Source organism: Anser cygnoides, chromosome 28 (genome assembly GCF_040182565.1).
Source record: "Anser cygnoides isolate HZ-2024a breed goose chromosome 28, Taihu_goose_T2T_genome, whole genome shotgun sequence".
In the NCBI taxonomy this organism is placed as follows: domain Eukaryota; kingdom Metazoa; phylum Chordata; class Aves; order Anseriformes; family Anatidae; genus Anser; species Anser cygnoides.
In genome coordinates this window covers 1,882,386-1,906,815 of record NC_089900.1, presented here as the reverse complement: position 1 = coordinate 1,906,815, position 24,430 = coordinate 1,882,386, and the positions used below count along the sequence as shown (strand labels likewise).

The 24,430-nt window shown below is 58.3% G+C and overlaps 2 protein-coding genes across 10 annotated transcripts in view; one reads left to right on the top strand and one right to left on the bottom strand.

The window, feature by feature from the left end:
- LOC125181850 (uncharacterized) overlaps window positions 1-15,155 on the top strand; it is a 104,672-nt gene extending 89,517 nt beyond the window's left edge. The window contains exons 5-12 of one of the 9 annotated variants that reach the window (XM_066984404.1): window positions 10,039-10,072; window positions 10,173-10,242; window positions 10,534-10,583; window positions 10,670-10,837; window positions 11,332-11,391; window positions 11,489-11,616; window positions 11,696-12,322; window positions 12,638-15,155. In XM_066984404.1, coding sequence (XP_066840505.1) covers window positions 10,039-10,072; window positions 10,173-10,242; window positions 10,534-10,583; window positions 10,670-10,837; window positions 11,332-11,391; window positions 11,489-11,616; window positions 11,696-11,794 — 609 coding nt within the window. In that variant the 3' untranslated portion in view covers window positions 11,795-12,322; window positions 12,638-15,155. Of the gene's footprint in view, window positions 1-10,038; window positions 10,073-10,172; window positions 10,243-10,533; window positions 10,584-10,669; window positions 10,838-11,331; window positions 11,392-11,488; window positions 12,323-12,503 lie in introns of all 9 variants that reach the window. The other 8 variants (XM_066984402.1, XM_066984399.1, XM_066984400.1 and 5 more) reach the window with 8 other exon arrangements.
- Window positions 15,156-17,711: 2,556 nt separating this feature from the next.
- Window positions 17,712-18,422, bottom strand: LOC136787123 (olfactory receptor 14C36-like). The gene has a single exon (XM_066984257.1). The coding sequence runs from the start codon at window positions 18,402-18,404 to the stop codon at window positions 17,712-17,714; it is 693 nt and encodes a 230-aa protein (XP_066840358.1). The 5' UTR covers window positions 18,405-18,422.
- Window positions 18,423-24,430: the final 6,008 nt, after the last annotated feature.

Below are 24,430 nucleotides of genomic sequence, written 5' to 3'. Positions count from 1 at the left end.
TCCCCCCCAAATCCCCATATCCTCCCCCAAAATCCACAGGACGCACCATACGGCCCCATATCTGCCCCCAAACCCCTCTTTCCCCCCCCCCCCCCAAATCCCCCCCAAAATTTCCCAAAACCCCCACAACCCTCTCAAACCCATTTCCCCCTACATCCCCCTCCAAAATTCCCCCGTACCCCCCCAAATCCCCATATCCACCCCCCGATGCCAATTTCCCCCCGTAACCCCCCCCCCCCCAAAATCCCCATATCCTCCCCCAAAATCCTCATACCCCCCCCATACAGTCCCATAGTTCCCCCAAAGCCCCCCCAAATTACCCCCAACCCTCCCCATATCCTCCCCAGCCCCCCCACAGTCTGCCCTCAAACCCCCATACTCCCCCTTATGTCCCCCCCAAATCCCCACAAACCTCCTATATCCCCCCAAAATCTTCCCAAATCCCCCCCGTATCTGCCCCACATACGGCCCCATATCTGCCCCCAAACCCCTCATACCCCCCATTTCCCCCCCATAACCCACCCAAAGTACCCATATGCCCCCCCAATGCCCATTTCCCCCCCGTAACCCCCCATATCCCCCCCATAATGCCCCATATCTGCCCCCAAATTCCCATTTCCCCCCACATCCCCCCCCCCAAATCCTCCTATATGCCACCCATATCCACCACATACCCCCCCCCCAAAATCCCCATATCCTCCCCCAAAATCCCCCATACCCCCGATACGGTCCCTTATCTGCCCCCAAACCCCTCATACCCCCTCCCAAATCCCATATCCCTCCCCAAAATCCCCCTTTCCTTCCCACATCCCTCCATATCTCCCCCCAATATCCCCCCCAAATCCCCATATCCTCCCCCAAAATCCCCATGACCCCTCATACGGCCCCTTATCTGCCCCCAAACCGTCATACCCCCCCAAATCCCCATATCCCTCCCCAAAATCCCCCTATACCCCCCTGAAATCCCCCGTATAGCCCCCACATCCCCGCACCAAACCCCATACCCCCACATCCCCCCCCAAATCCCCATATGCCCCCCATACGGCCCCCATATCCCTCCCCAAAATCCCAATTTCCCCCCATCCCCCACAAAATCCCCATATCATCCCCCAAACCCCATATCCCCCCCATAACCCTCCAACCCCCCCATATCTCCCCCCAAATCCCAGTATCCCTCCCAATGCCCATTTCCTCCCCATATCCTCCGCCAAAATCCCCATACCCCCCATAATGCCCCATATCTGCCCCCAAGTCCCCATTTCCCCCCGCACAGCCCCCCCATATTTCCCCCTGAACCCCCCATTTTCCCCCCCCCAAATCCCCATATCTTCCCCCCAAAACCCCCATTACCCCCCATGCTCCCCATATCCCCCCCATACGGCCCCATATCTGCCCCCAAACCCCTCATACCCCCCAAATTCCCCCATTTCCCCCCCATAACCCACCCAAAATGCCCATATGCCCCCCAATGCCCATTTGCCCCCCGTAGCCCCCTCATATCCCCCCATATCTGCCCCCAAACCCCCATATCCCCCCAAAATTGCCCAAAACCCCCAAATCCCATTTCCCCCTACATCCCCCCCAAAATGCCCCCAAAATCGCCGTATGCTCCCCCCATGCCCATTCCCGCACCATAACAACCCCATATGCCCCCCAGAATCCCCCAAACCCCTCATACCCTCCCAAATCCTCATATCCCCCCCCGATGCCAATTTCTCCCCCATAACCCCCCCAAAATCCCCATACCCCCCCATATAGCCCCATATCTGCTCCCAAACCCCCCCAAAATCCCGATATCCTCCCCCAAAATCCCCATACCCCCAAATATCCCTCCCCAAATCTGCATATCTCCCCCAAATCCCCATATGCCCCCCAATGCCCATTTCCCCCGTAACCGCCCCATATCTCCCCCCAGAATCGTCCAAAACCCCCATATTCCCCCCACATCCACCCCCAAACCCGCATATCCCCCCAGCCCCCATACCCCCCCATATCCCCTCCCAAATCCCCACATCCCCCCACAAACCCCCCATACTTCCCCCAAATCCCCCCCACGCCTCCCCATATCTCCCCCCCAAAAAAACCCATATCCCCCTCAAATCCCCCCCATATCCCCCCAGCCCTCATACTCCCCCCATATCCCCTCAAATCCCCCCCCATAGCCCCCCAGTATCCTCCCTCGAATCCCCAACCCCCCATATCCCACCCCCAATGCCCATTTCCTCCCCAGATCCCCCCAAATCCTCCCCAAAAATTCCCAGATACCCCCAATGCCCCTATAACCCCCCATAATCCCCCACCCCCATATCCCTCCGCATATCGTCCCCAATGCCAATTTCCCCCCGTGACCCCCCCAAAATCCCCATAACCTCCCCCAAAATGCCATACCCCCCCATACGTCTCCATATCCATCCCAAACCCCTCTACTCCCGCCAACCCCCCCCAAATCCCCCTATATCCCCCAAATCTCCCCCAAATCCTCATATGCCCCCCATACGGCCCCATATCCTCCCCAAAATCCCGATTATCTCCCCCAAATGCTCTCCAGACCCCCAAATCCCCCCATACACCCCCCAAACCCCCCATACTCCCCCATACGTCCTCCAAATCCCCGCAAACCCCCCAAATCCACCCTATACCCCCCCCCAAAAAACCATATCCCCCCCCAGATCCCCCCATACCCCGCCATATCTGCCCCCACACCCCTCTTCAGCCCCACATATTCCCCCCAAATCCCCATACCCCTCCCCAAATCCCCAATGCCCCCAATGCCCCTCCTCGTAACCCCCCATACACCCCCATATTCCCCCCCAAACCCTCATTTCCCCCCTGGAGCCCCCCCTTTACACCCCATACCCCCCCCCAGAATCCCCCAAAACCCCCGTACCACCCCCTAAAATCCCCGAATGCCCATTTTCCCCCTGTAACCCCCCATACCCCCCCCAAATCCCCCCTATACACCCCCAACCTCCCATATCCCCCCCATCCCCCCCAAAAATCCCCCACATGCCCCCATATCCCCCCCCAATGCCAATTTGCCCCATGTAAGCCCCCCAAAAATCCCCATATCCTCCTCCCAAATCCCCATACCTCCCCCAAACCCCTCATATCCCCCCCAAATCCCCCAATATCCCCCACCAAACCCCCAAAATCCCCCCAGTGCCCCCCCAAATCGTATCCAGTTTCCTTCATATTCCCCCCAAATCCCCATAACCACTCTGTTTCCCCCCAAAGCCCCCCCCCATATCCTCCCTAGCCCGCCCACATTGCCCCCTCAAACCCCCATACTCCCCCCTGTCCCCCCAAATCCCCCAAACCTCCTATATCCCCCCAAAATCTTCCCAGACCCCCCATATCCCCCTAAATCCCCCCAAATCGCCCCCATATTCCCCCCATACTCCCCCATATCTGCCCCCCATACTCCCCCATATACGCCCCCAAATCCCCCCATTTCCCCCCCATAACCCACCCAAAATGCCCATATGCCCCCCCAATGCCCATTTCCCCCCCGTAACCCCCCATATCCCCCCCATAATGCCCCATATCTGCCCCCAAATCCCCATTTCCCCCCCACATCCCCCCCCAAATCCTCCTATATCCCACCCATATCCACCACATACCCCCCCAAACCCCCACATCCCTCCATATCTCCCCCCAATATCCCCCCCAAATCCCCATATCCTCCCCCAAAATCCCCATGACCCCTCATACGGCCCCTTATCTGCCCCCAAACCGTCATACCCCCCCCAAATCCCCATATCCCTCCCCAAAATCCCCCTATACCCCCCTGAAATCCCCCGTATAGCCCCCACATCCCCGCACCAAACCCCATACCCCCACATCCCCCCCCAAATCCCCATATGCCCCCCATACGGCCCCCATATCCCTCCCCAAAATCCCAATTTCCCCCCCATCCCCCACAAAATCCCCATATCATCCCCCAAACCCCATATCCCCCCCCATAACCCTCCAACCCCCCCATATCTCCCCCCAAATCCCAGTATCCCTCCCAATGCCCATTTCCTCCCCATATCCTCCGCCAAAATCCCCATACCCCCCCATAATGCCCCATATCTGCCCCCAAGTCCCCATTACCCCCGCACAGCCCCCCCATATTTCCCCCTGAACCCCCCATTTTCCCCCCCAAATCCCCATATCTTCCCCCCCAAACCCCCATTACACCCCATGCTCCCCATATCCCCCCCATACGGCCCCATATCTGCCCCCAAACCCCTCATACCCCCCCCAAATTCCCCCATTTCCTCCCCATAACCCACCCAAAATGCCCATATGCCCCCCCAATGCCCATTTGTCCCCCGTAGCCCCTCATATCCCCCCCATATCTGCCCCCAAACCCCCATATCCCTCCCCAAAATCCCCAAATCTCCCCAAACCCCCCCCCAAAATCCCGATATCCTCCCCCAAAATCCCATACCCCCACATATCCCTCCCCAAATCTGCATATCTCCCCCAAATCCCCATATGCCCCCCAATGCCCATTTCCCCCCCGTAACCGCCCCATATCTCCCCCCAGAATCGCCCAAAACCCCCATATTCCCCCCACATCCACCCCCAAACCCGCATATCCCCCCCAGCCCCCATACCCCCCCTATATCCCCTCCCAAATCCCCACATCCCCCCACAAACCCCCCATACTTCCCCCAAATCCCCCCCACGCCTCCCCATATCTCCCCCCAAAAATACCCATATCCCCCTCAAATCCCCCATACCCCTCAAATCCCCAACCCCCCCCATATCCCACCCCCAATGCCCATTTCCTCCCCAGATCCCCCCAAATCCTCCCCAAAAATTCCCAGATACCCCCAATGCCCCTATAACCCCCCATAATCCCCCACCCCCCATATCCCTCCCCATATCCCCCCCCGATGCCAATTTCCCCCCGTGATCCCCCAAAAATCCCCATAACCTCCCCCGAAATCCCCATACGTCTCCATATCCATCCCCAAACCCCCTCTACTCCCGCCAACCCCCCCCCCAAATCCCCCCTATATCCCCCCAAATCTCCCCCAAATCCTCATATGCCCCCCATACGGCCCCCATATCCCTCCCCAAAATCCTGATTATCCCCCCCATATGCTCTCCAGACCCCCAAATCCCCCCATACACCCCCCCAAACCCCCCATACTCCCCCCATACGTCCTCCAAATCCCCGCAAACTCCCCAAATCCACCCTATACCCCCCCCAATAAAACCATATCCCCCCCCCAGATCCCCCCATACCCCGCCATATCTGCCCCCACACCCCTCTTCACCCCCCCCATATTCCCCCCCAAATCCCCATACCCCTCCCCAAATCCCCAATGCCCATTTTCCCCCTGTAACCCCCCATACCCCCCCCAAATCCCCCCTATACACCCCCAACCTCCCATATCCCCCCCTGTATCCCCACCAAGGCCCCCTATCCCCCCCAAAAATCCCCCACATGCCCCCATATCCCCCCCCAATGCCAATTTGCCCCATGTAAGCCCCCCCAGAATCCCCATATCCTTCCCCCAAATCTCCATCCCCCCCCATATGGCCCCGTATCCCTCCCCAGATCCCCATTTCCCCCCCATATCCTCCCCCTAAATCCCCATATCTTCCCCCCAAAACCTCCATTACCCCCCCATAACCCACCCAAAATGCCCATATGCCCCCGTAACCCCCCATTTCCCCCCCGTAACCCCCCATATCCCCCCCATAATGCCCCATATCTGTCCCCAAATCCCCATTTCCCCCGCACATCCCCCTCATATTTCCCCCTGAACCCCCCATTTTCTCCCCCAAATCCCCATATCTTCCCCCCAAAACCCCATAACCACTCTGTTTCCCCCCAACCCCCCCATATCCTCCCCAGCCCCCCCACATTGCCCCCTCAAACCCCCATACTCCCCCCTGTCCCCCCCAAATCCCCCCAAACCTCCTATATCCCACAAAAATCTTCCCAGACCCCCCATATCCCCCCTAAATCCCCCCCAAATCGCCCCCATATTCCCCCCGAACCCCCCATATCTGCCCCCCATACTCCCCCATATCTGCCCCCAAACCCCTCATACCCCCCTATAACCCACCCAATATGCCCATACCCCCCCCAATGCCCATTTCCCCCCCGTAACCCCCCATATCCCCCCCCATAATGCCCCATATCTGCCCCCAAATCCCCATTTCCCCCCACATCCCCACCCAAATCCTCCTATATCCCACCCATATCCACCACATACCCCCCCCCAAACCCCCACATCCCTCCATATCTCCCCCCAATATCCCCCCCAAATCCCCATATCCTCCCCCAAAATCCACAGGACGCACCATACGGCCCCATATCTGCCCCCAAACCCCTCTTCCCCCCCCCAAATCCCCCCCCAAATCCCCCCCAAAATTTCCCAAAACCCCCATAACCCTCTCAAACCCATTTCCCCCTACATCCCCCTCCAAAATTCCCCCGTACCCCCCCAAATCCCCATATCCACCCCCCGATGCCAATTTCCCCCCCGTAACCCCCCAAAATCCCCATATCCTCCCCCAAAATCCTCATACCCCCCCATACAGTCCCATAGTTCCCCCAAAGCCCCCCCCAAATTACCCCCAACCCTCCCCATATCCTCCCCAGCCCCCCCACAGTCTGCCCTCAAACCCCCATACTCCCCCTTATGTCCCCCCCAAATCCCCACAAACCTCCTATATCCCCCCAAAATCTTCCCAAATCCCCCCCATATCTGCCCCCCATACGGCCCCATATCTGCCCCCAAACCCCTCATACCCCCCCATTTCCCCCCCATAACCCACCCAAAGTACCCATATGCCCCCAGTGCCCATTTCCCCCCCGTAACCCCCCATATCCCCCCCATAATGCCCCATATCTGCCCCCAAATCCCCATTTCCCCCCCACATCCCCCCCCAAATCCTCCTATATGCCACCCATATCCACCACATACCCCCCCAACCCCCACATCCCTCCATATCTCCCCCCAATATCCCCCCCAAATCCACATATCCTCCCCCAAAATCCCCATGACCCCTCATACGGCCCCATATCTGCCCCCAAACCCCTCTTCCCTCCCTAAATCCCCCCCCCAAAATTGCCCAAACCCCCACATCCCCCCCAAATCCCATTTCCCCCTACATTCCCCCCAAATCTCTACATCCCTCCCAAAATCGCCATATGCCCCCAAATCCCCATATGCTCCCACACGCCCGTTCCCGCCCCATAACCGCCCCAGAATCCCCCAAACCCCCCATACCCCCCCCAAATCCCCATATCCACCCCCCATGCCAATTTCTCCCCCCGTAACCCCCCCCAAAATCCCCATATCCTCCCCCAAAATCCTCATACCCCCCCATACGGCCGCATATCTGCCCCCAAACTCCTCATACCCACCCCAAATCCCCCCATATCCCCCCCATATCGCACCCAAATCCCCCCCATATCCCCCCCAAATCCCCATAAGTTCCCTATTTCCCCCCCAACACCCCCATACCCTCCCTAGCCCTCCCACATTCCCCGCTCAAACCCCCATACTCCCCCCATCTCCCCCCCCATATTCCCCCCGAACCCCCCATATCTTCTCCCCATACTCCCCATATCCCCCCCATACGGCCCCATATCTCCCCCAATCCCCTCATACCCCCCCATAACCCACCCAAAATGCCCATATGCCCCCCCAATGCCCATTTCCCCCCCGTAACCCCCCATATCCCCCCCATAATGCCCCATATCTGACCCCAAATCCCCATTTTCCCCCCCAAATACCCCCCTGATATTCCCCCCCAAACCCCCACATCTCTCCATATCTCCCCCGAAAATCCCCATGACGCCCCATACGGCCCCATATCTGCTCCCAAACCTCTCATATCCCCCAATGCCCCCCCCAAATTACCCCCAACCCCCCCCCATATCCTCCCCAGCCCCCCCACAGTCTGCCCTCAAACCCCCATACTCCCCCTTATGTCCCCCCCAAATGCCCGCAAACCTCCTATATCCCCCCAAAATCTTCCCAAATCCCCCCCATATCTGCCTCCCATATGGCCCCATATCTGCCCCCAAACCCCTCTTCCCCCCCCCACAAATCCCCCCCCATATCCCCCCCAAAATTGCCCCAAACCCCCATAACCCTCTCAAACCCATTTCCCCCTACATCCCCCCCAAAATTCCCGCATATGCCCCCAAAATCGCCATATGCCCCCAAATCCCCATATGCTCCCACACGCCCATTCCTGCCCCATAACCCCCCCAGAATCCCCCAAACCCCCCATACCCCCCCCCCCAAATCCCCATATCCACCCCCCGATGCCAATTTCCCCCCCATATCCTCCCCCAAATCCCTATATCCTCCCCCAAAATCCCCATACCCCCCATATGGCCCCTTATCTGCCCCCAAACCCCTCATACCGCCCCCCAAATCCCCATATCGCTCCCCAAAATCCCAATATCCCCCCGCCATCCCCCCCTAAACCCCCATACACGCCCCAGACCCCCCCATACTCCCCCAGATACCCCCCCATATCTGCCCCCAAACCCCCACATCCCCCCCCCAAATCCCCATTTCCCCCCTATAGCTCCCCCAGACCCCCACATCCCCCTCAAATCCCCATACCCCCCCCATACGGCCCCAAATCCCCCCCATATCCCCCCTGAATCCCCCAAATCCTTCCATACTCCCCCCCAGCCCCCCCTCACCCCCCCTCTCCCCCCAGATCCGCGACCTCCTGTGCCCGGGGGGCCCCCCCCTGCGCATCCTCCAGGCCCGGGGGGGCCCCCCCGAGGTGCGGGGCCTCACCCGCCTCCCCCTGGGCCCCCCCCCGGCCCCCGCCCTCCTGGCGGCCTCGCTGGGCGCCCGCCGCCGCGCCGCCCCCACCCTCCTCAACGCCTCGTCCAGCCGGGGCCACCTGGTGCTGTGGGTGCGCTGCGACCCCCCCGGGACCCCCCCGGCACCCGGGGGTGCCCCCCCCCCCCCCCACCTTGACCTTGGCCGACCTGGCGGGGCTGGAAGACCCCCGGCGCAGCGGGGCTGGGGGGGTTCGCCTGCGCGAGGGGGGGGCCACCAACGCCTCGCTGGGGGTGCTGCGGAGGGTGCTGGGGGCGCTGCGGCGGGGGGGGCGCCCCCCCCTCCGCGAGAGCCGCCTCACCCGCCTGCTGGGGGGGGCGCCGCGCCCCCCCGGCCCCCCCCTCCTGCTCCTCCTCCTCGCCCTCTGCCCCCGCCCCCCCGGGCGCCCCCAGGCCCGCCGAGCCCTCAGCTTTGCCCGGGGGGTGCGCCGGGTGCCCCCCCCCCCCCGTGGGGGCTGAGGGGGGAGGTGAGTTATTTGGGGGGGGGGGGGGCAGGGGTTGGGGTTATGGGGCTGTGGGTGTTGGGGGTGGTGTCATGGGGATGGGGGGGCCGAGGGGGGGGGTTGGGAGCTATGGGGGAGGGATGAGGGGGCATCAAGGGGGTGGGGGGGGTTATGGGAGGGTTGGGGGAGCTATGGGGAGGGGTGGGGGGTTATGGGGGGGTTGGGGGGCTCTGGGGAGGGGTGGGGGACACTGGGGGGGTTTGGGGGGGGACTCTGGGGAGGGGTGGGGGCCACTGGGGGGGTTGGGGGCCTGTAGGGAGGGGTGGGGGGCACTGGGGGGCTGGGGGACATGGGGAGGGTATCAAGGGGGTGGGAGGGCACTGGGGGGGTCTGGAGGGGTGTGGGGGGGCTCTGGGGAGGGGTGGAGGGAGCTGGGGGGGCTATGGGGGAGTTTGGGGGGGCTATGGGAAGGTATTGGGGAGGTTTGGGGGGGCTCTGGGGATGGGTGGGGAAAGCTCGGGGGGGCTCTGGGAGGGACGGGGGGAGCTGGGGGATTTTGGGGAGCTTTGGGGAGGGGTGGGGGGCACTGGGGGGTTTGTGGGGTTATGGGGAGGGATGGGGGGGCACTGGGGACGTGGGGGAGGGGTGAGGGGGACACACGAGGAGGAAGGGGGGAGCATGGGACATGGGGGGACACTGGGGGGGATGTGGGACGGGGGGGGATGCGGGGGGGCTATTTGGCACCCCCTGATCCCCCCCCTCCCCCCCCAGATAACACCGTTGCCAGCGACGCCCCGGAGCCCAGGTAGGGATTTGGGGACATTGGGGGGGGGGGGGCGGTGGACACGGGGGTGGCACGGGCCCCCTGTGACCCCCTCTTCCCTGTCCCCCCCCCCCCCCCACAGGTCCCCCACGCCCCCCCCGGAGGACCAGGCCCTGCAGCGCTGGCTGGAGGACGCTGAGAACACGCTGCAGGTGACACGGGGAGGGGACAGGGGGACACGGGGCGGGGGGTGACACCACCAGCACCCCACCGGGGGGGGGCACCCGTGGGTGCTCACCCCCCTCCCCCCCACAGAGGCTGAAGAAGCGGCGCCCACGCCCCTCCCCTCCTCCTCCGCCTCCTCCTCCTCCGGGTACGGTGGCCCCCCAAAGTGTCCCCTCCCCCCCCAAAGTGTCCCCTCCCCCCCCAAAGTGTCCCCTCCCCCCCCAAAGCGTCCCGCCCCGTCCCCAAATGTCCCCCCCCCTTGACGCTTTGTCCCACAGGCGCCCCCTCCCCGGCCTCCCTGGTGGTGCTGCGGCGGCGGCGGCAGAAGGTGGGTCCCTGGGTGGGGGGGTGTGACACACGTGGGGGGGGTCCATTTGTGCCCCCCCCCCGCTCAGTGTCCCCTGCTGTCCCCAGGGCTGTCCCCAGTGGGAGGCGGTGGCCGCCCCCCGGCTGGAGGCGGGGGTCCGGGCCCACGTCCTGCGGGCGCTCAACGGGGGGGACCCGGCGCAGCTGCGGGGGCTGGGGCCCCGCCGGGGGGGGCGCGTCCACGCCTGGCGCCAGGAGCACGGCCCCTTCCGCACGGTCAGTGCCTGTCACCTCCCCGCTGTCACCCCCCCTCCCCGCTGTCACCCCCCGTGTCTTCTTGTCACCTCCCCGGGTCACCTTGTGTCACCCTCGGTGTGTCACCTGTTGTCACCCTGTGCCACCCCCGGGTGTCCCCTGGCGTGCCCCGTGTCGCGGTGTCACCTCACAGGGTCCCCACGCGTGTCCCACACCACCCCCGGATGTCCTGTGTCACCCTGTGCCACTCCCAGGTGTCCCCTGCCATGTCCCACGGCACTGTGTCACCTCCCAGTGTCCCCATGCGTGTCCCATGTCACCCTGTGCCACCCCTGGGTGTCCCCTGGTATGCCCCATGTCACCCTGTGCCACCCCTGGGTGTCCCCTGGCATGCCCCGCGTCACCCCGCGCCAACCCACCGGGGCACCCAGTGTCCCTGCCACCCCCCCGCCCCGTGCTGTCCCCAGGGCCACCCCCGGGTGCCCCTGTCCCCACGGGTGCCCCTGTCCCCGCAGGTGGAGGACCTGGCGGCGGTTCCCGGCTTCTCGGCGGCGCAGGTGGCCACGCTGCTGCAGGTGAGCGGGGACACGGGGCTGGGGGACAGCGGCCCCCCAGGGGCCACGCGGGCGTGGCGGGGGCGCCACGGCGGTGACGCGGTGCCCCTCTCCGCAGGCCAATGTCCCCGCTGCCCTGGGGACAGCCCCGTCGTTGTCCCCCGGACCCCAATAAACAGCCGCGAACGCCGACCCCGCCTGGCTGCGTGCGCGTGGGGGCGGGGACAAGGGGAGGGGCTCCTGGAGGTGAGACGAGGCGATTGGCCGGGTGGGGGGGGTGGGGCTTCCTGTGCCCTCCTTCTCAAGGTGACCTCGTGCCACCCAGGTGGCCCCAAGCTCAGGAGGTGGCCCTGAGCCACCAAGGTGTCCCCAAGCCGAGGAGGTGACCCCAAGCCACCAAGGTGGCCACCAAGGTGACGCCTGAGACAAGGAGGTGACCCCAAGCCACCAAGGTGTCCCCAAGCTGAGGAGGTGACCCCAAGCCACCAAGGTGGCCACCAAGGTGACCCCTGAGACAAGGAGGTGACCCCAAGCCACCAAGGTGTCCCCAAGCCGAGGGGGTGACCCCAAGGTTCCAAGGTGATACAAAGGAGGTGACCCCAAGCCAAGGAGGTGACCCCAAGCCACCAAGGAGATGACCCCAAGACACCAAAGTGTCCCCAGGCTGAGGAGGTGACCCCTGAGCTGCCAAGGAGGTGGCCCCAAGGTTCCATGGTGATACAAAGGAGGTGATCCCAGGGCACCAAGGTGTCCCCAAACCAAGGAGGTCACCCCGAGCAACCAAGATGTCCCCAAGCCAAGGAGGTGACCCCAAGCACCAAGATGACCCCAAGCCACCAAGGTGACCCCTGAGACAAGGAGGTGACCCCAAGCCACCAAGGTGTCCCCAAGCTGAGGGGGTGACCCCAAGGTTCCAAGGTAACACAAAGGAGATGACCCCTGAGCCACCAAGGTGACTCTAGCCAAGGAGGTGACCCCGAGCCACCAAGGTGTCCCCAAGCCGAGGAGGTGACCCCAAGGTTCCAAGATGACCCCAAGTCACCAAGGTGTCCCCAAGCCGAGGACGTGACCCCAAGCCACCAAGGTGGCCACCTAGGTGACCCGAGACAGGGAATTGACCCCAAGCCACCAAGGTGTCCCCAAGCCAAGGAGGTGACCCCAAGCCACCAAGGTTACCCCTGAGACAAGGAGGTGACCCCAAGCCACCAAGATGTCCCCAAGCCAAGGAGGTGACCCCAAGCACCAAGATGACCCCTGAGACAAGGAGGTGACTCCAAGCCACCAAGGTGTCCCCAAGCCGAGGAGGTGACCCCGAGCAACCAAGGTGTCCTTGTGCCACCAAGATGTCCCCAAGCTGAGGAGGTGACCCCAAGCACCAAGATGACCCCTGAGACAAGGAGGTGACCCCAAGCCACCAAGGTGTCCCCAAGCCGAGGGGGTGACCCCAAGGTTCCAAGGTGGTACAAAGGAGGTGACCCTGAGCCACCAAGGTGTCCCCAAGCCACCAAGGTGTCCCCAAGCCGAGGAGGTGACCCCGAGCAACCAAGGTGTCCTTGTGCCACCAAGATGTCCCCAAGCTGAGGAGGTGACCCCTGAGCTGCCAAGGAGGTGGCCCCAAGCAAAGGAGGTAACCTCCAAGCCACCAAGGTGTCCCCAAGCCAAGGAGGTGACCCAAGGTTCCATGGTGATACAAAAGAGGTGATCCCAGGGCACCAAGGTGTCCCCAAACCAAGGATGTCACCCCGAGCAACCAAGATGTCCCCAAGCCAAGGAGGTGACCCCAAGCCACCAAGGTGTCCCCTGAGCTGCCAAGGAGGTGGCCCCAAGCAAAGGAGGTGACCTCCAAGCCACCAAGGTGTCCCCAAGCCAAGGAAGTGACTCTGAGCCACCAAGGTGTTCCCCAAGCCAAGGAGGTGACCCCAAGGTTCCAAGGTGATACAAAGGAGGTGACCCTGAGCAACCAAGATGTCCCCAAGCCAAGGAGGTGACCCCAAGCCACCAAGGTGGCCACCAAGGTGACCCCTGAGACAAGGAGGTGACCCCAAGCCACCAAGGTGTCCCCAAGCCGAGGGGGTGACCCCAAGGTTCCAAGATAACACAGAGGAGGTGACCCCAAGCCAAGGACGTGACCCTGAGCCACCAAGGAGATGACCCCAAGACACCAAGGTGTCCCCAGGCTGAGGAGGTGACCCCAAGGTTCCAAGGTGATACAAAGGAGGTGATCCCAAGCCACCAAGGTGACCCCTGAGCCACCGAGGTGTCCCCAAACAAAGCAGGTGACCCTGAGTCACCAAAACCCAAAGCCAAGAAGGTGACCCCAAACCGCCAAGGAGGTGACCCCAAGCCACCAAGGTGTCCTCAAGCAAAGGAGGTGACCCCAAGCTTCCAAAGTAACACAAAGGAGGTGTCCCCAAGCCAAGGAGGTGGCCCTGAGCCACCAAGGTGTCCCCAAGTCAAGGAGGTAACCCCCGAGCCGCCAAGGTGACCCCCATGCCACCAAGATGACCCCAGCCAAGGAGGTGACCCCCAAGCCACCAGGGTGACCCCAGGCCACCCAGATGATGGTGAGCCACCAAGGTGTCCCCAAGCCATCAAGTTGGGCCCAACCACAAGATACTGAGATAGCCCCAAGCCACCGTGACCACATGATGCTGAGATGAACCCAGGCCCCCAAGGTGACCCCCAAACTACCAAGGTGACCACAAGATATCAGGGTGACCCCTAAGTCACCAGGGTGACCTCAAGATATTAAGGTGACCCAAAGTCACCTAGATGACTCTGAGCCACCAAGGTGACCACAAGGTGAAGAGATGGTTCCAAGCCACCAAGGTGGACCACAAGAGATCAGGTTGACCATGAGCCACCAAGATGGCCTCTGGGCCACCAAGGTGACCACAAGATGAAGAGATGGCTCCGAGCCACCAAGAAGACCACAAGAGTCCAAGGTGACCACGAGCCACCAAGGTGACCACAGGAGACCAAGTTGACCAAGATGGTCTGTGAGCCACCAAGGTGACCCTCAAACCACTGAGGTGACCACAAGCCACCAAGGCGGCCACAAGATGAAGAGATGGCTCCAAGCCACCAAGGTGATCCTGAGCCACCAAGGTGACCCTCAAACTACCAAGGTGACCACGTGCCACCAAGTGACCACAAGCCACCAAGATGACCAGAGCCATGGGACAGGTCCTTCGTGGCGCCTCAGCACAACCTCCACCCCACACCGCAGAGGGCTCTCCGCACCCAGAGGACCTCCTCTCCATCCTACGCTCACCTTGGTGCCCGCAGGCCGCTTCCTCCTGCAAGAGGACCCTTGAGGAACCAAGACTTGGGCATTGGAGCTCCTCCACCTTGCATTCGTGGTGGGGCTCCACCTCTCCCAGCACTCCCCCTGTGGTTCAAGAGCCTCCGTTCCTCGACTTGCCGTCGGGATCTCGTGCAGAAGACTTCACCCGTCGGGACCTTGTCGTGCAGAAGACCTTGCCCTCCTTGGGAGGTCACGGTGATGGTGGGACTCGATCTCCAAATCCTCCACCCGATTTTAGGATGCTGCGGTTCAGGATCTTGGCACCGGAGGGCTCCCGGACCTGCAGAATGCCCGAAGGAGCATCGCTCGTTTTTGGGATGTAGAGCGTAAATTCTTTCCTCTGCACTTCCACACAGCCTCCGCTTGTTGTTTTATTTCCTTTTCCCCCTTTCCCTTTTTAAAAATTATATAATTAATAATAATTTTCCCTTAATAATTATGTATTCCTTTCACTAAATTATCCTTATGTGTACCCATGAGCTGTTTCTTTCCTTCTTCCCCTTCTCTTCTGAGGAGGGGCAGTGAGAGCGGTTGTGGCGGAGTTCAGCTGCCCAGCAAGGAAAAACCACCCCAAAACCCGCTGTGACTCTGGGGCAGGACGCGAGGGCGTGGTGCCCTGCGGCGACATCTCTGAGTGTCTCTCTCGAGCCGTGAAGTATCTCCCAAGGGGACCGAAGCATCTCTCCGTGGAGAATTGCATCTCCCCAGGACATAAAAGCACTTGCCTGGAGCAACCGCGTTTCAGCTCTTTCTCCCCAGGGATCCCAAGGTTCTTTTTGGAGGACACGTGCACCTCCCCACGGCCCTCAAGCGCGCGATTGGAGCACTGAAAACTTCCTCTGCGAACCCATCGCCTCCTGAGGCGCTAAGACATCGCCCAGTGGCATACGAGCGTTACTTTGAAGAACCCAGCCCCTAAATAGAAAACCCAATCAACTCCTCAGAAGACCCAAGCACCTCTCTGGGCAACAAAGGCACCGAAAGTTCTCCCGCGAGCCGCCCCAGCATCTCTCTGCAGCGCAGAAGCACCTCCCTGGAGCACCCAAGCCTCTCACCGGAGAACCCAAGAACATCCCCACCGCACTCCTACAGCTGAGCGGAGAACCCGAGCGCCTCCCCGGGGCTCCAGAACACCACCTGGGGCGGTTCTGGGTACCGCAGTACGAAAAGGACGTGAGACTGTTGGAGAGTGTCCAGAGGAGGGCGACGAAGATGGTGAAGGGCCTAGAGGGGAAGACGTATGAGGAGCGGCTGAGGTCACTTGGCCTTTTCAGCCTGGAGAAGAGGAGGCTGAGGGGAGACCTCATCGCAGCCTACAGCTTCCTCACGCGGGGGAGCGAAGGGGAAGGCACCGATCTGTTCTCTTCAGAGATAGGACCCGAGGGAACGGTGTCAAGCTGCGGCAGGGGAGGTTCAGGCTGGACATCAGGAAGAGGTTCTTCACCGAGAGGGCGGTCGCCCGCTGGAACAGGCTCCCCAGGGAAGGAGTCCCTGCACCAAGCCTGCCAGAGTTTAAGAAGCGTTTGGACTGTGCACTTAGTCACATGGTCTGAATTTTGGGGTAGACCTGTGCGGTGCCAGGAGCTGGACTCGATGATCCTTATGGGTCCCTTCCAAGTGGGGATGTTCTATGATTTTATGATTCTAAGATCCTGAACTCCGCCATCTCACTGTCACTGCAGCCAAGACTGAAGGGCCTCATTATCGTGCAGTTCCTCCAAAATTGTCATGCAGTCCCACAGCTCGGCACCGCTGGGCCTGGTTTTGTCCCTGTCCCCCTTCAGATCCAGTTTAAAGCCCTGTCCATCAGCCCTGCTGACTCCTGGGCAAAGATCCCTCAAAGAAAGGTGCTCCCCATCAGGAGTCAGTAGGCTCAGTGTCACGTAGACCTCCCCACCATCAAGAAACCCAAAACTCTGTCAGTGGCACCAGCCTCGGCGCCACGTATTGATCTGCCCGTTCCTTTCAATATTGATCCCCGCCACTGGAAGGAAGGAGGAAACCACCACCCATGCACCTGATCCTATTCACCTCAAGTCCTCTGCTGTGCCTCGTCTCCCTCTTTCAGGATCCTCATTTCTACCTTCTCCCCCATGGCTTTTAAATTCCTGAGCAGCTCATCTTTGTAAGTACGGAGCCTCGCAGGGCTGAGGTGGTCAGGTGTACGGATTGATAAGGAAAGAGACAGAATGTGGGAGTGTTGATTGGATTAACAATAAGAAACGATTGGGTTAAAAAGAAAAGATTGGGTTAAAAAATAAAAGTTTGGGTTAAGAAGAAAAGATTGGGCTAAAAATAAGAAAGGAAAGGGGAACAATCAGCAAAACTGAGGCACAGAGCTGGCAAAACGAACATGGAGACAACGGCAAGGATCAGAGCTCCCGGTCACATTGGTTGGTGGGTTATCAAAGTACCGGCGCTGCTCCCAGGAAGATCAACCTGGACTTAGCAGCTGGTAAGACTGTAAAAGCGGGTCGAAGAAACTCTCTGAGACTCAATTTGGAGTAGAAAGCAGAAATTTCATTAATTGTGGGGCGGGGCCCACAGGGGATTGCTCCACCTGGTGTGCGCACCAAGTTGTTCAAGCTACAGAGGTTATATGCAGTCAGAGCATACATATCCATTAGATTTCCAAAAAATAATTAACACATTGGTACTGTTACTTCCTGGAACTCCTTAGAATATGTAAACGTCCCCGTTTATTTCTACTGGTGGTCTTTCGGGGTCTTCTGGTGGTCGTCGGTAGGCGTCCTCACCGTGTTTGCTGGTGGAACCCAGTTCTTGCGCGTGCTCAGGTCTCGTTCTTTTTATCACCGTCGTCGGTTACACACCCAAGGCCACGCGCACAGCAGGAGTTCCTCACCTGATCTTCTGACACATCCTCCAGGCCTGGGTCATCTCGCCCTCATTCTGCGATACAAGCCCGTACATTCCTACAAATAAAGCTAATTAGTGAGTAAGGCAGCATCAGGGATACAAAGGTCCTAAAGTCTCTTCTGTCTGTGGTGAGTGGCCTGTTAGAATGATGGGCGCCTCATTGATGCTGGAAGTGTGCGAACAGTTTCCTCACTGCATCCTTGAGCTCCTGGTTCCTCATGCTGTAGATGAGGGGGTTCACTGCTGGGGGCACCACCGAGTAGAGAACTGCCAGCACCAGGTCCAGGGATTGGGAGGAGTTGGAAGGGGGCTTCAGGTAGGCAAAGATGGCAGTGCTGATGAACAGGAAGACCACGGCTAGGTGAGGGAGGCACGTGGAAAAGGCTTTGTGCCGGCCCTGCTCAGAGGGCATCCTCAGCACGGCCCTGAAGATCTGCACGTAGGACAGCATGATGAAAGTGAAACAACCCCAGAATAAAGAAATACTACCCGTAAGTAACCCAGCTTCCCTGAGGTAGGCCTCTGAGCAGGAGAGCTTGAGGATCTGGGGGATTTCACAGAAGAACTGATCCACAGCATTGCCTCGGCAGAGGGGCAGGGAAAATGTATCAGCGGTGTGCAGCACAGCGTTGAAAAAACCACAGCTCCAGGCAGCTGCTGCCATCTGGGCACAAGCTCTGCTGCCCAGGAGGCTCCCGTAGTGCAGGGGCTTGCAGATGGCAACGTAGCAGTCATAGGCCATGATGGTGAGAACTGAAAATTCATTTCCAATAAAGAAGACAAACAGAAAGACCTGGGCAGCACATCCTGCATAGGAGATGGCCCTGGTGTCCCAGAGGGAATTGGCCATGGCTTTGGGGAGAGTGGTGGAGATGCAGCCCAGGTCAAGGAGGGCGAGGTTAAAAAGGAAGAAGTACATGGGGGTGTGGAGGCGGTGGTCGCAGGCTGCGGCGGTGAGGATGAGGCCGTTGCCCAGGAGGGCAGCCAGGTAGATGGCCAGGAAGAGCGCGAAGTGCAGGAGCTGCAGCTCCCGCATGTCTGCGAATGGCAGGAGGAGGAACTCGGTGATGGAGCTGCTGTTGAACATCTGATCCTCTGCTGGTGGATGCTGCCAAAGTAGAAAAAAAAAACAGACATTTGCAACAAGCTTCTCTGAGCAAAGCTCCCTTCATTCCTAAGCCCTCACATTGCATTTCTTTCCAGGAGGATCTTTGTGCATCTCCTTGGTTTGTGCTGGCTGAGTGTCCTGTACAGAAGGGGCACCTCTGCCCATCGGCTCCTGGTGGGTCATGTCTGCTTCACAGCACCTTCTTCCACAGAGGAAGGTGGAAGGAGAGGTGCAGCACATCTGTCTATTTACAAAGAGTTTTAGAGTTTAGTTTTAACCCTTGTGCCCAGCTGCTTGGTGCTTGCAGCATCCTCAGGTGCTGCACACAGCGGTTACGCTGAAAAAGGAACCAGGCTGTTCTGGGAGAAGAGGGGAGCAGCTCAAGGAGCAGGTACGATCGCCGCCCTTTTAGCTGTGCAGGGTGTAATGAAGAGGCCACGACAAGGATGCTGATCCACAGGGGCTGCTCAAGGGCTCTCGGACAACACAAAGGTCCTCATCAACCCTCAGCATATAGCCTGCCCTGCAACAAGAACACACAAATGAAGGCAGACTCCTTCCCCCCACAGCTTCTCCCTGCAGCTCCCTGGGCAGGCTGAGTCCTCATCCACATTGCCCTGCTGCCGGGGACTCACCGTGTCCAGGCTCGTGCAGAATCCTCCCACGCCGTGAGCTCGGCCATCCTGCCGCTCTGCTCTCCTTGCCTCCCTTCTCTCCCCGTGCCAGCTGCAGGCAGTGCCCCCAGCCCTGCTGCGCCGTGCAGAGGAGCTGCTCCTGGGCAGAGCTGGCTCTCCACACTTGCCAGGAGCTCTCTCCTGCCCAGGGGTAGCACAGAACCAGCCCAAGGCCTCCCTTGCTCTGCCCCTCTGGGCTCCCTGCACATGTCCCTGGGGCTCCAGGGCTGACAGCAGGGTCCCTCTGGGGATTATGCTTTGAAGCATCTGAAGTAATCACCACTTGGCCTTCTCTAAACAACAGAGACTGATTCCAGCGGCATAGTTTGTCTTACCAGAGCGTGCTTTGTAAAGTGTACACGTTCCCTCTGGACACCCATGAAAAAAAAAAAAAAAAGGCCAGACAGGGGTTGTTTGTTGCCCTTGTTCAGGTCAGTGACTAGCTGATGCAATGCAGGCATCTCCTCTCGAGCTGGAGGCCTGCAGGCTAGGCAGGATTCAGCTCCCCCCGTGCACCCCCCACACCCACAGGAGCTGAGATTCCTCCTGGTTCAGTCCAGGCATGCAAATGTGCCTGCATGGGAGCTGCTGCTCTGAGCCCCTGCTCTTTATTCCGTGGGGAGACGCAAACACTCGGTGACTCCAAGATAACTGCTAGTTTTTGTGAGCTGTAATGGAAACCCTCTGAGCGTACTTACAGCCTTCCTTATTATTGACTGTGGGCCAGAGATCAGAGAATCACAGAATGGCTCAGGTTGGAAGATCATCTAACTCCAACCCCCCTGCCATAGGTGGGGATGCCACCCACTGGATCAGGTTGGCCAAGGCTCCATCTAACCTGGCCTTGAACACCTCCAGGAATGGGGCATCCACAGCTTCTCTGGGCAACCCGTTCCAGTGCCTCACTACCCTTAGAGGGAAGCATTTCTTCCTAATGTCTAATCTAAATCTATCTTCTTTTAGTTTATGACCTTTCCCCCTTGTCCTATCATTATCTACTTGAGTAAAGAGTCTTTCTCCGTCCTTTTTATAAGACCCCTTTAAGTACTGAAAGGCTGCAGTAAGGTCTACCTGGAGCCTTCTCTTCTCTAGACTAAACAGCCCCACCTCTCTCATCCTCTCTTCACAGGAGAGGCGCTCCAGCCCTCTGATCATCTTTGTGGCCCACTTCTGGACCTGCTTTAATAGGTCAATAGTGAAAACACCGGTCCCAAGACAGACTCGTGAGGGACACCGCTCATCACCGGCCTCCACCTGGACATAGAACCAGTGACCACTACTCTCTGCATGCAGCCATTGAGCCAATTCCTTATCCGCCGGATGGTCCACCCTTCAAATCCACATCTTTCCAATTTAGAGATTAGGATGTTGTGTGGGACTGTGTCAAAGGCCTTACTGAAGCCCAAGTAGATGACATTGGTCAGTCTTCCCTTGTCAACTGATGCAGTCACTCCATAAGAGAAGGCCACCAGGCTGGTCAGGCAGGATTTGCCCTTGGTGAAGCCATGCTGGCTGTCCCGGATCACCTCCTTGTCCTGCGTGTGCCTTAACATTGCCTTCAGGATTCGTTTCATGATCTTGCCAGGCACAGAGGTGAGGCTCGCTGGTTTCTAGTTCCCTGGGTCCTCCTTTCTTCCCTTTTTAAAAACGGGAGTGATGTTTCCCTTTTTCCAGTCACCAGGGACTTCATTTGACTGCCAGGACTTTACAAAAATGGTGGAGAGTGGCTTGGCGACTACATCAGGCAATTCCCTCAGGACCCTGAGATGCATGTTCTCAGGCCCCATAGACTTCTAGTTGCTAAGTTGTGTCAGGAGGTCCCAAACTTGCTCTTTGCTTGCAGGGTACATGGCCCTGTTTCCACTGTCTGTGCATTTCCTCCTTTTGCCTAAGTTTGACCAGCAGGTCCTTGTTCAGCTGTGCCCGTTTCCTGCCTTCCCTGCTTGATTTATTGCGTATGGGAACAGAGAGCTCTTGCGCTCCAAAGAAAATACCCTTAAAGAGCTGCCAGCTCTGATCAGATCCTGTCCCTAAGGACCGTGTCCCATGGGATCTCACCCACTAATTCTCTGAACAGCTGGAAGTTGGCTCTCCTCAAGTTCAGGGTCCTGACTTTGCTCTTAGCAGGGCCCATATCCCTCGAGATCACCAACTCAACCACGGCACGGTCACTGCAACCCAGGCTTCCTCCAATCTTAACCTCTTTAATGAGATCTTCCACACTGGTGAGCGCCAGGTCCGGTAACGCTTCTCCTCTGCTTGGTTTGCCTAATACCTGGACGTGGAATTTGTCCTCACTGCACTCCAGGAGTCTCCTGGATTGCTTACACGTGGATTTCCCAGAAAACATCCGGGTGGTTGAAATCCCCCAGGGGGATGAGAGCCTGTGAGCGCGATGCTTCTTGTAGCTGGAGCAAGAAGGCCTCATCGACAGACTCCTCTTGATCAGGCAGCCTGTAGTAGACCCCGACCACAAGATGTCCTTTGTTGGTCTGGTCCTTAATTTTTACCCACAGCCTCTCAACCTGCTCTTGGCTGTTTCTCAAAGGGAATTCTTTGACCACTGTGAATAAAAGTGAAATATCCTTGTGAAAAAGTGGATATCCTTGACCAAAGTGAATATCCTTGACCACCCAAAATTAGACCAGACGTGTATACTTAGGGCAAACTAAGTTAAGACAAGTACATATCCCCGCATATGAACGTTATTTAATCCAAGGGGTCTCATTTTAATGGCATAAGAAAGGTGTCTAGGGCTTTGTCAGGTGCCCAGCACAATTGCCTACAGCTGGGATATACCACATATGATATCCAGGAAAGCCATAACTTTCCTGAGCTGGGTTTAAGAGAGACACCCTGGGGCCCTGCAAATATGTCAGAAAATGGTTTAACTTGAAAGGAGCCTCTGGGCGTCATCTTATCCAACCCCCCCGGGCAAGCAGGGCTACCCAGATGCGCTTGTCCAGGATCATGTCCAGACATCTTTTGAATATCTCCAAGGAGGGAGACTCCACAACCTCTCTGGACAACCCGTGCCAGTTCTCAGTCACCCACAGAGTAAAGAATGTTCTGATGTTCAGAGGGAACCTCCTGCGTCTTGTTCTGCCGCTGGGCACCACTGGAAAAAGCATGGCTCCATCCTCTTTGCACCCTGCCTTCAGGTATTTCTATATGAGATCTCCCTGAGCCTTTTCTTCTCTACACTAAGCAGTTCCAGCTCTCTCAGCCTTTCCTCACAGGAGAGATGCTCCAGTCCTGTCATTATTTTTGTGGTCCTTCCTGGGACTCTTTCCAGTATGTCCCATGTCTCTTTTGTAACGGGGAGCCAAACGCTGGACACAGCATTGCAACTGAGGTCTTACTAGACTTGAGGGGGAAAGTTTATTTCCTTCCCCTGCTGGCAACACTCCTGATGCATCCACAAAGACCTGTTGTGGTTTAACCTTGGTGGAAAGCAAAGCACGACACAGACACTCACTCCCCTGCAGCTGGACGAGGTAGAGAATCAAAAGGGCCACAGGTTTTAACATTGCAGTGAACTCCTCCCTTTGCCCCTGCTCCGGTGCTGGCTTATTAAGAGGCCTCCATCCCCTTGGGGTGTGCCTGCTCTGGTGTGGCCTTATCCATGAGGCACAGTTCCCTCAGCGGTGTACTTGCTGCAGCGTGCACTTATCCATGGCCACAGTCACTTCATGTCACCTCACCTGCTCCTCTGTGGCCTTATTCATAGATTCACAGACTCACAGACTCACAGACTCACAGACTCACAGACTCACAGACTCATAGATTCGTAGACGTAGACTTGTAGACTCAGACTCATTGTTAGTAGATGCATAGACTCCTAGTAGACTCATAGTAGACTCAGAGACTCATAGCCCTTCAGGGATGTACCTTCTGCATTGTGGACATATCCACAGATGCAGACCCTTTGGGGTATCCGTGCTCCCACGTAGATTCATCCACAGGCCACAGTCCCTCAAGCTGACACTGGAGTTCCAGCCTGTTCAGTACAGCAGCACAGGGACAGCAGTAATGGCCATTCACCAGCCCGAGGACACAGCCACAGCTCCAACACAGTTTTTCTGTGCTAACATAACTCAGAGGACTGGAGCCACCCATTCCCAAAGAACAGTGCCCCATAGGAAGAACTGCACGCGGTCTGTGGGATGCTCATGTTGGATCAGTTCGGGAAGGACTTCTCTGGGAGGGACCCCATGCTGGAGTAAGGGAAGAGAGCGAGGATGAAGGATTATCATCAACGAAGCAGTATGGACTGACCGCATTCCCCATTCCTCTGCATTGCTTGGGAGGAGAAGGTAGAAGAGGGTAGATGGGAGGAAGGTGGTTTTGGTTTGCCTTTGGTTCTCACTGCTCCAGTCTGTTATCAATAGGCAATAAATTACATTAATCTCCCATAAGGTGAGCCTGTTTTGCCTGTTATGGTACTATGAGTACGAGTGATCTCCCTGTCTTTATCTCAACCTTATCTCTTTATTTTTACCTTTATCTCTTTATTTTTTATTTTATTTTTTTTGGTATTTTCTCCCCCTTCTGAGGAGGGTGAGTAAGCGAATGGCATGGTGGTGCTTAGCTACCTACCAGTGTTAAACCACTACACACAACTAGAAAACATAGCTTCTTGGGAACTATGAAGATGAAAATTAACTCTATCCCAGCCAAAACCAGTACACCCCTCTGTCGCGTCAGTTTACCCCCTCCAGTCCCCTTGGCAATGTTCACCCAGGGTAATTCTGCAAGATTGTCCTACCAGACCCATACACTCCAATGCCCTACGGGCTGTCCTGCAACAAACCGGGACACACAGCCTCAGCCTCAGCATCACTTAGTTAGAGCCCTTATTTCAGGTGTTCCGAGGGTAACAAAATGAAACAAAACACACAAATATGCACACACACATTTTTTACTGGGTATGAGTGAACTAGGACTGCTCAAGACAGCACCATGAGCCCTGAAGGACATCCGCCTGAACAGTTTTTCAGGGTTAATGTGATTTAATATGATCCATCTGAACTGGGGGAACTGCCTCTTCAATGAAAACGTCTATCCAGAGAGGCATTAACATTCCTAGTCCTC

Bases quoted from the DNA above. Each gene is read 5' to 3' on its own strand.
- LOC136787123 (XM_066984257.1), bottom strand. From the start codon at position 18,404: ATGGCCAATTCCCTCTGGGACACCAGGGCCATCTCCTATGCAGGATGT.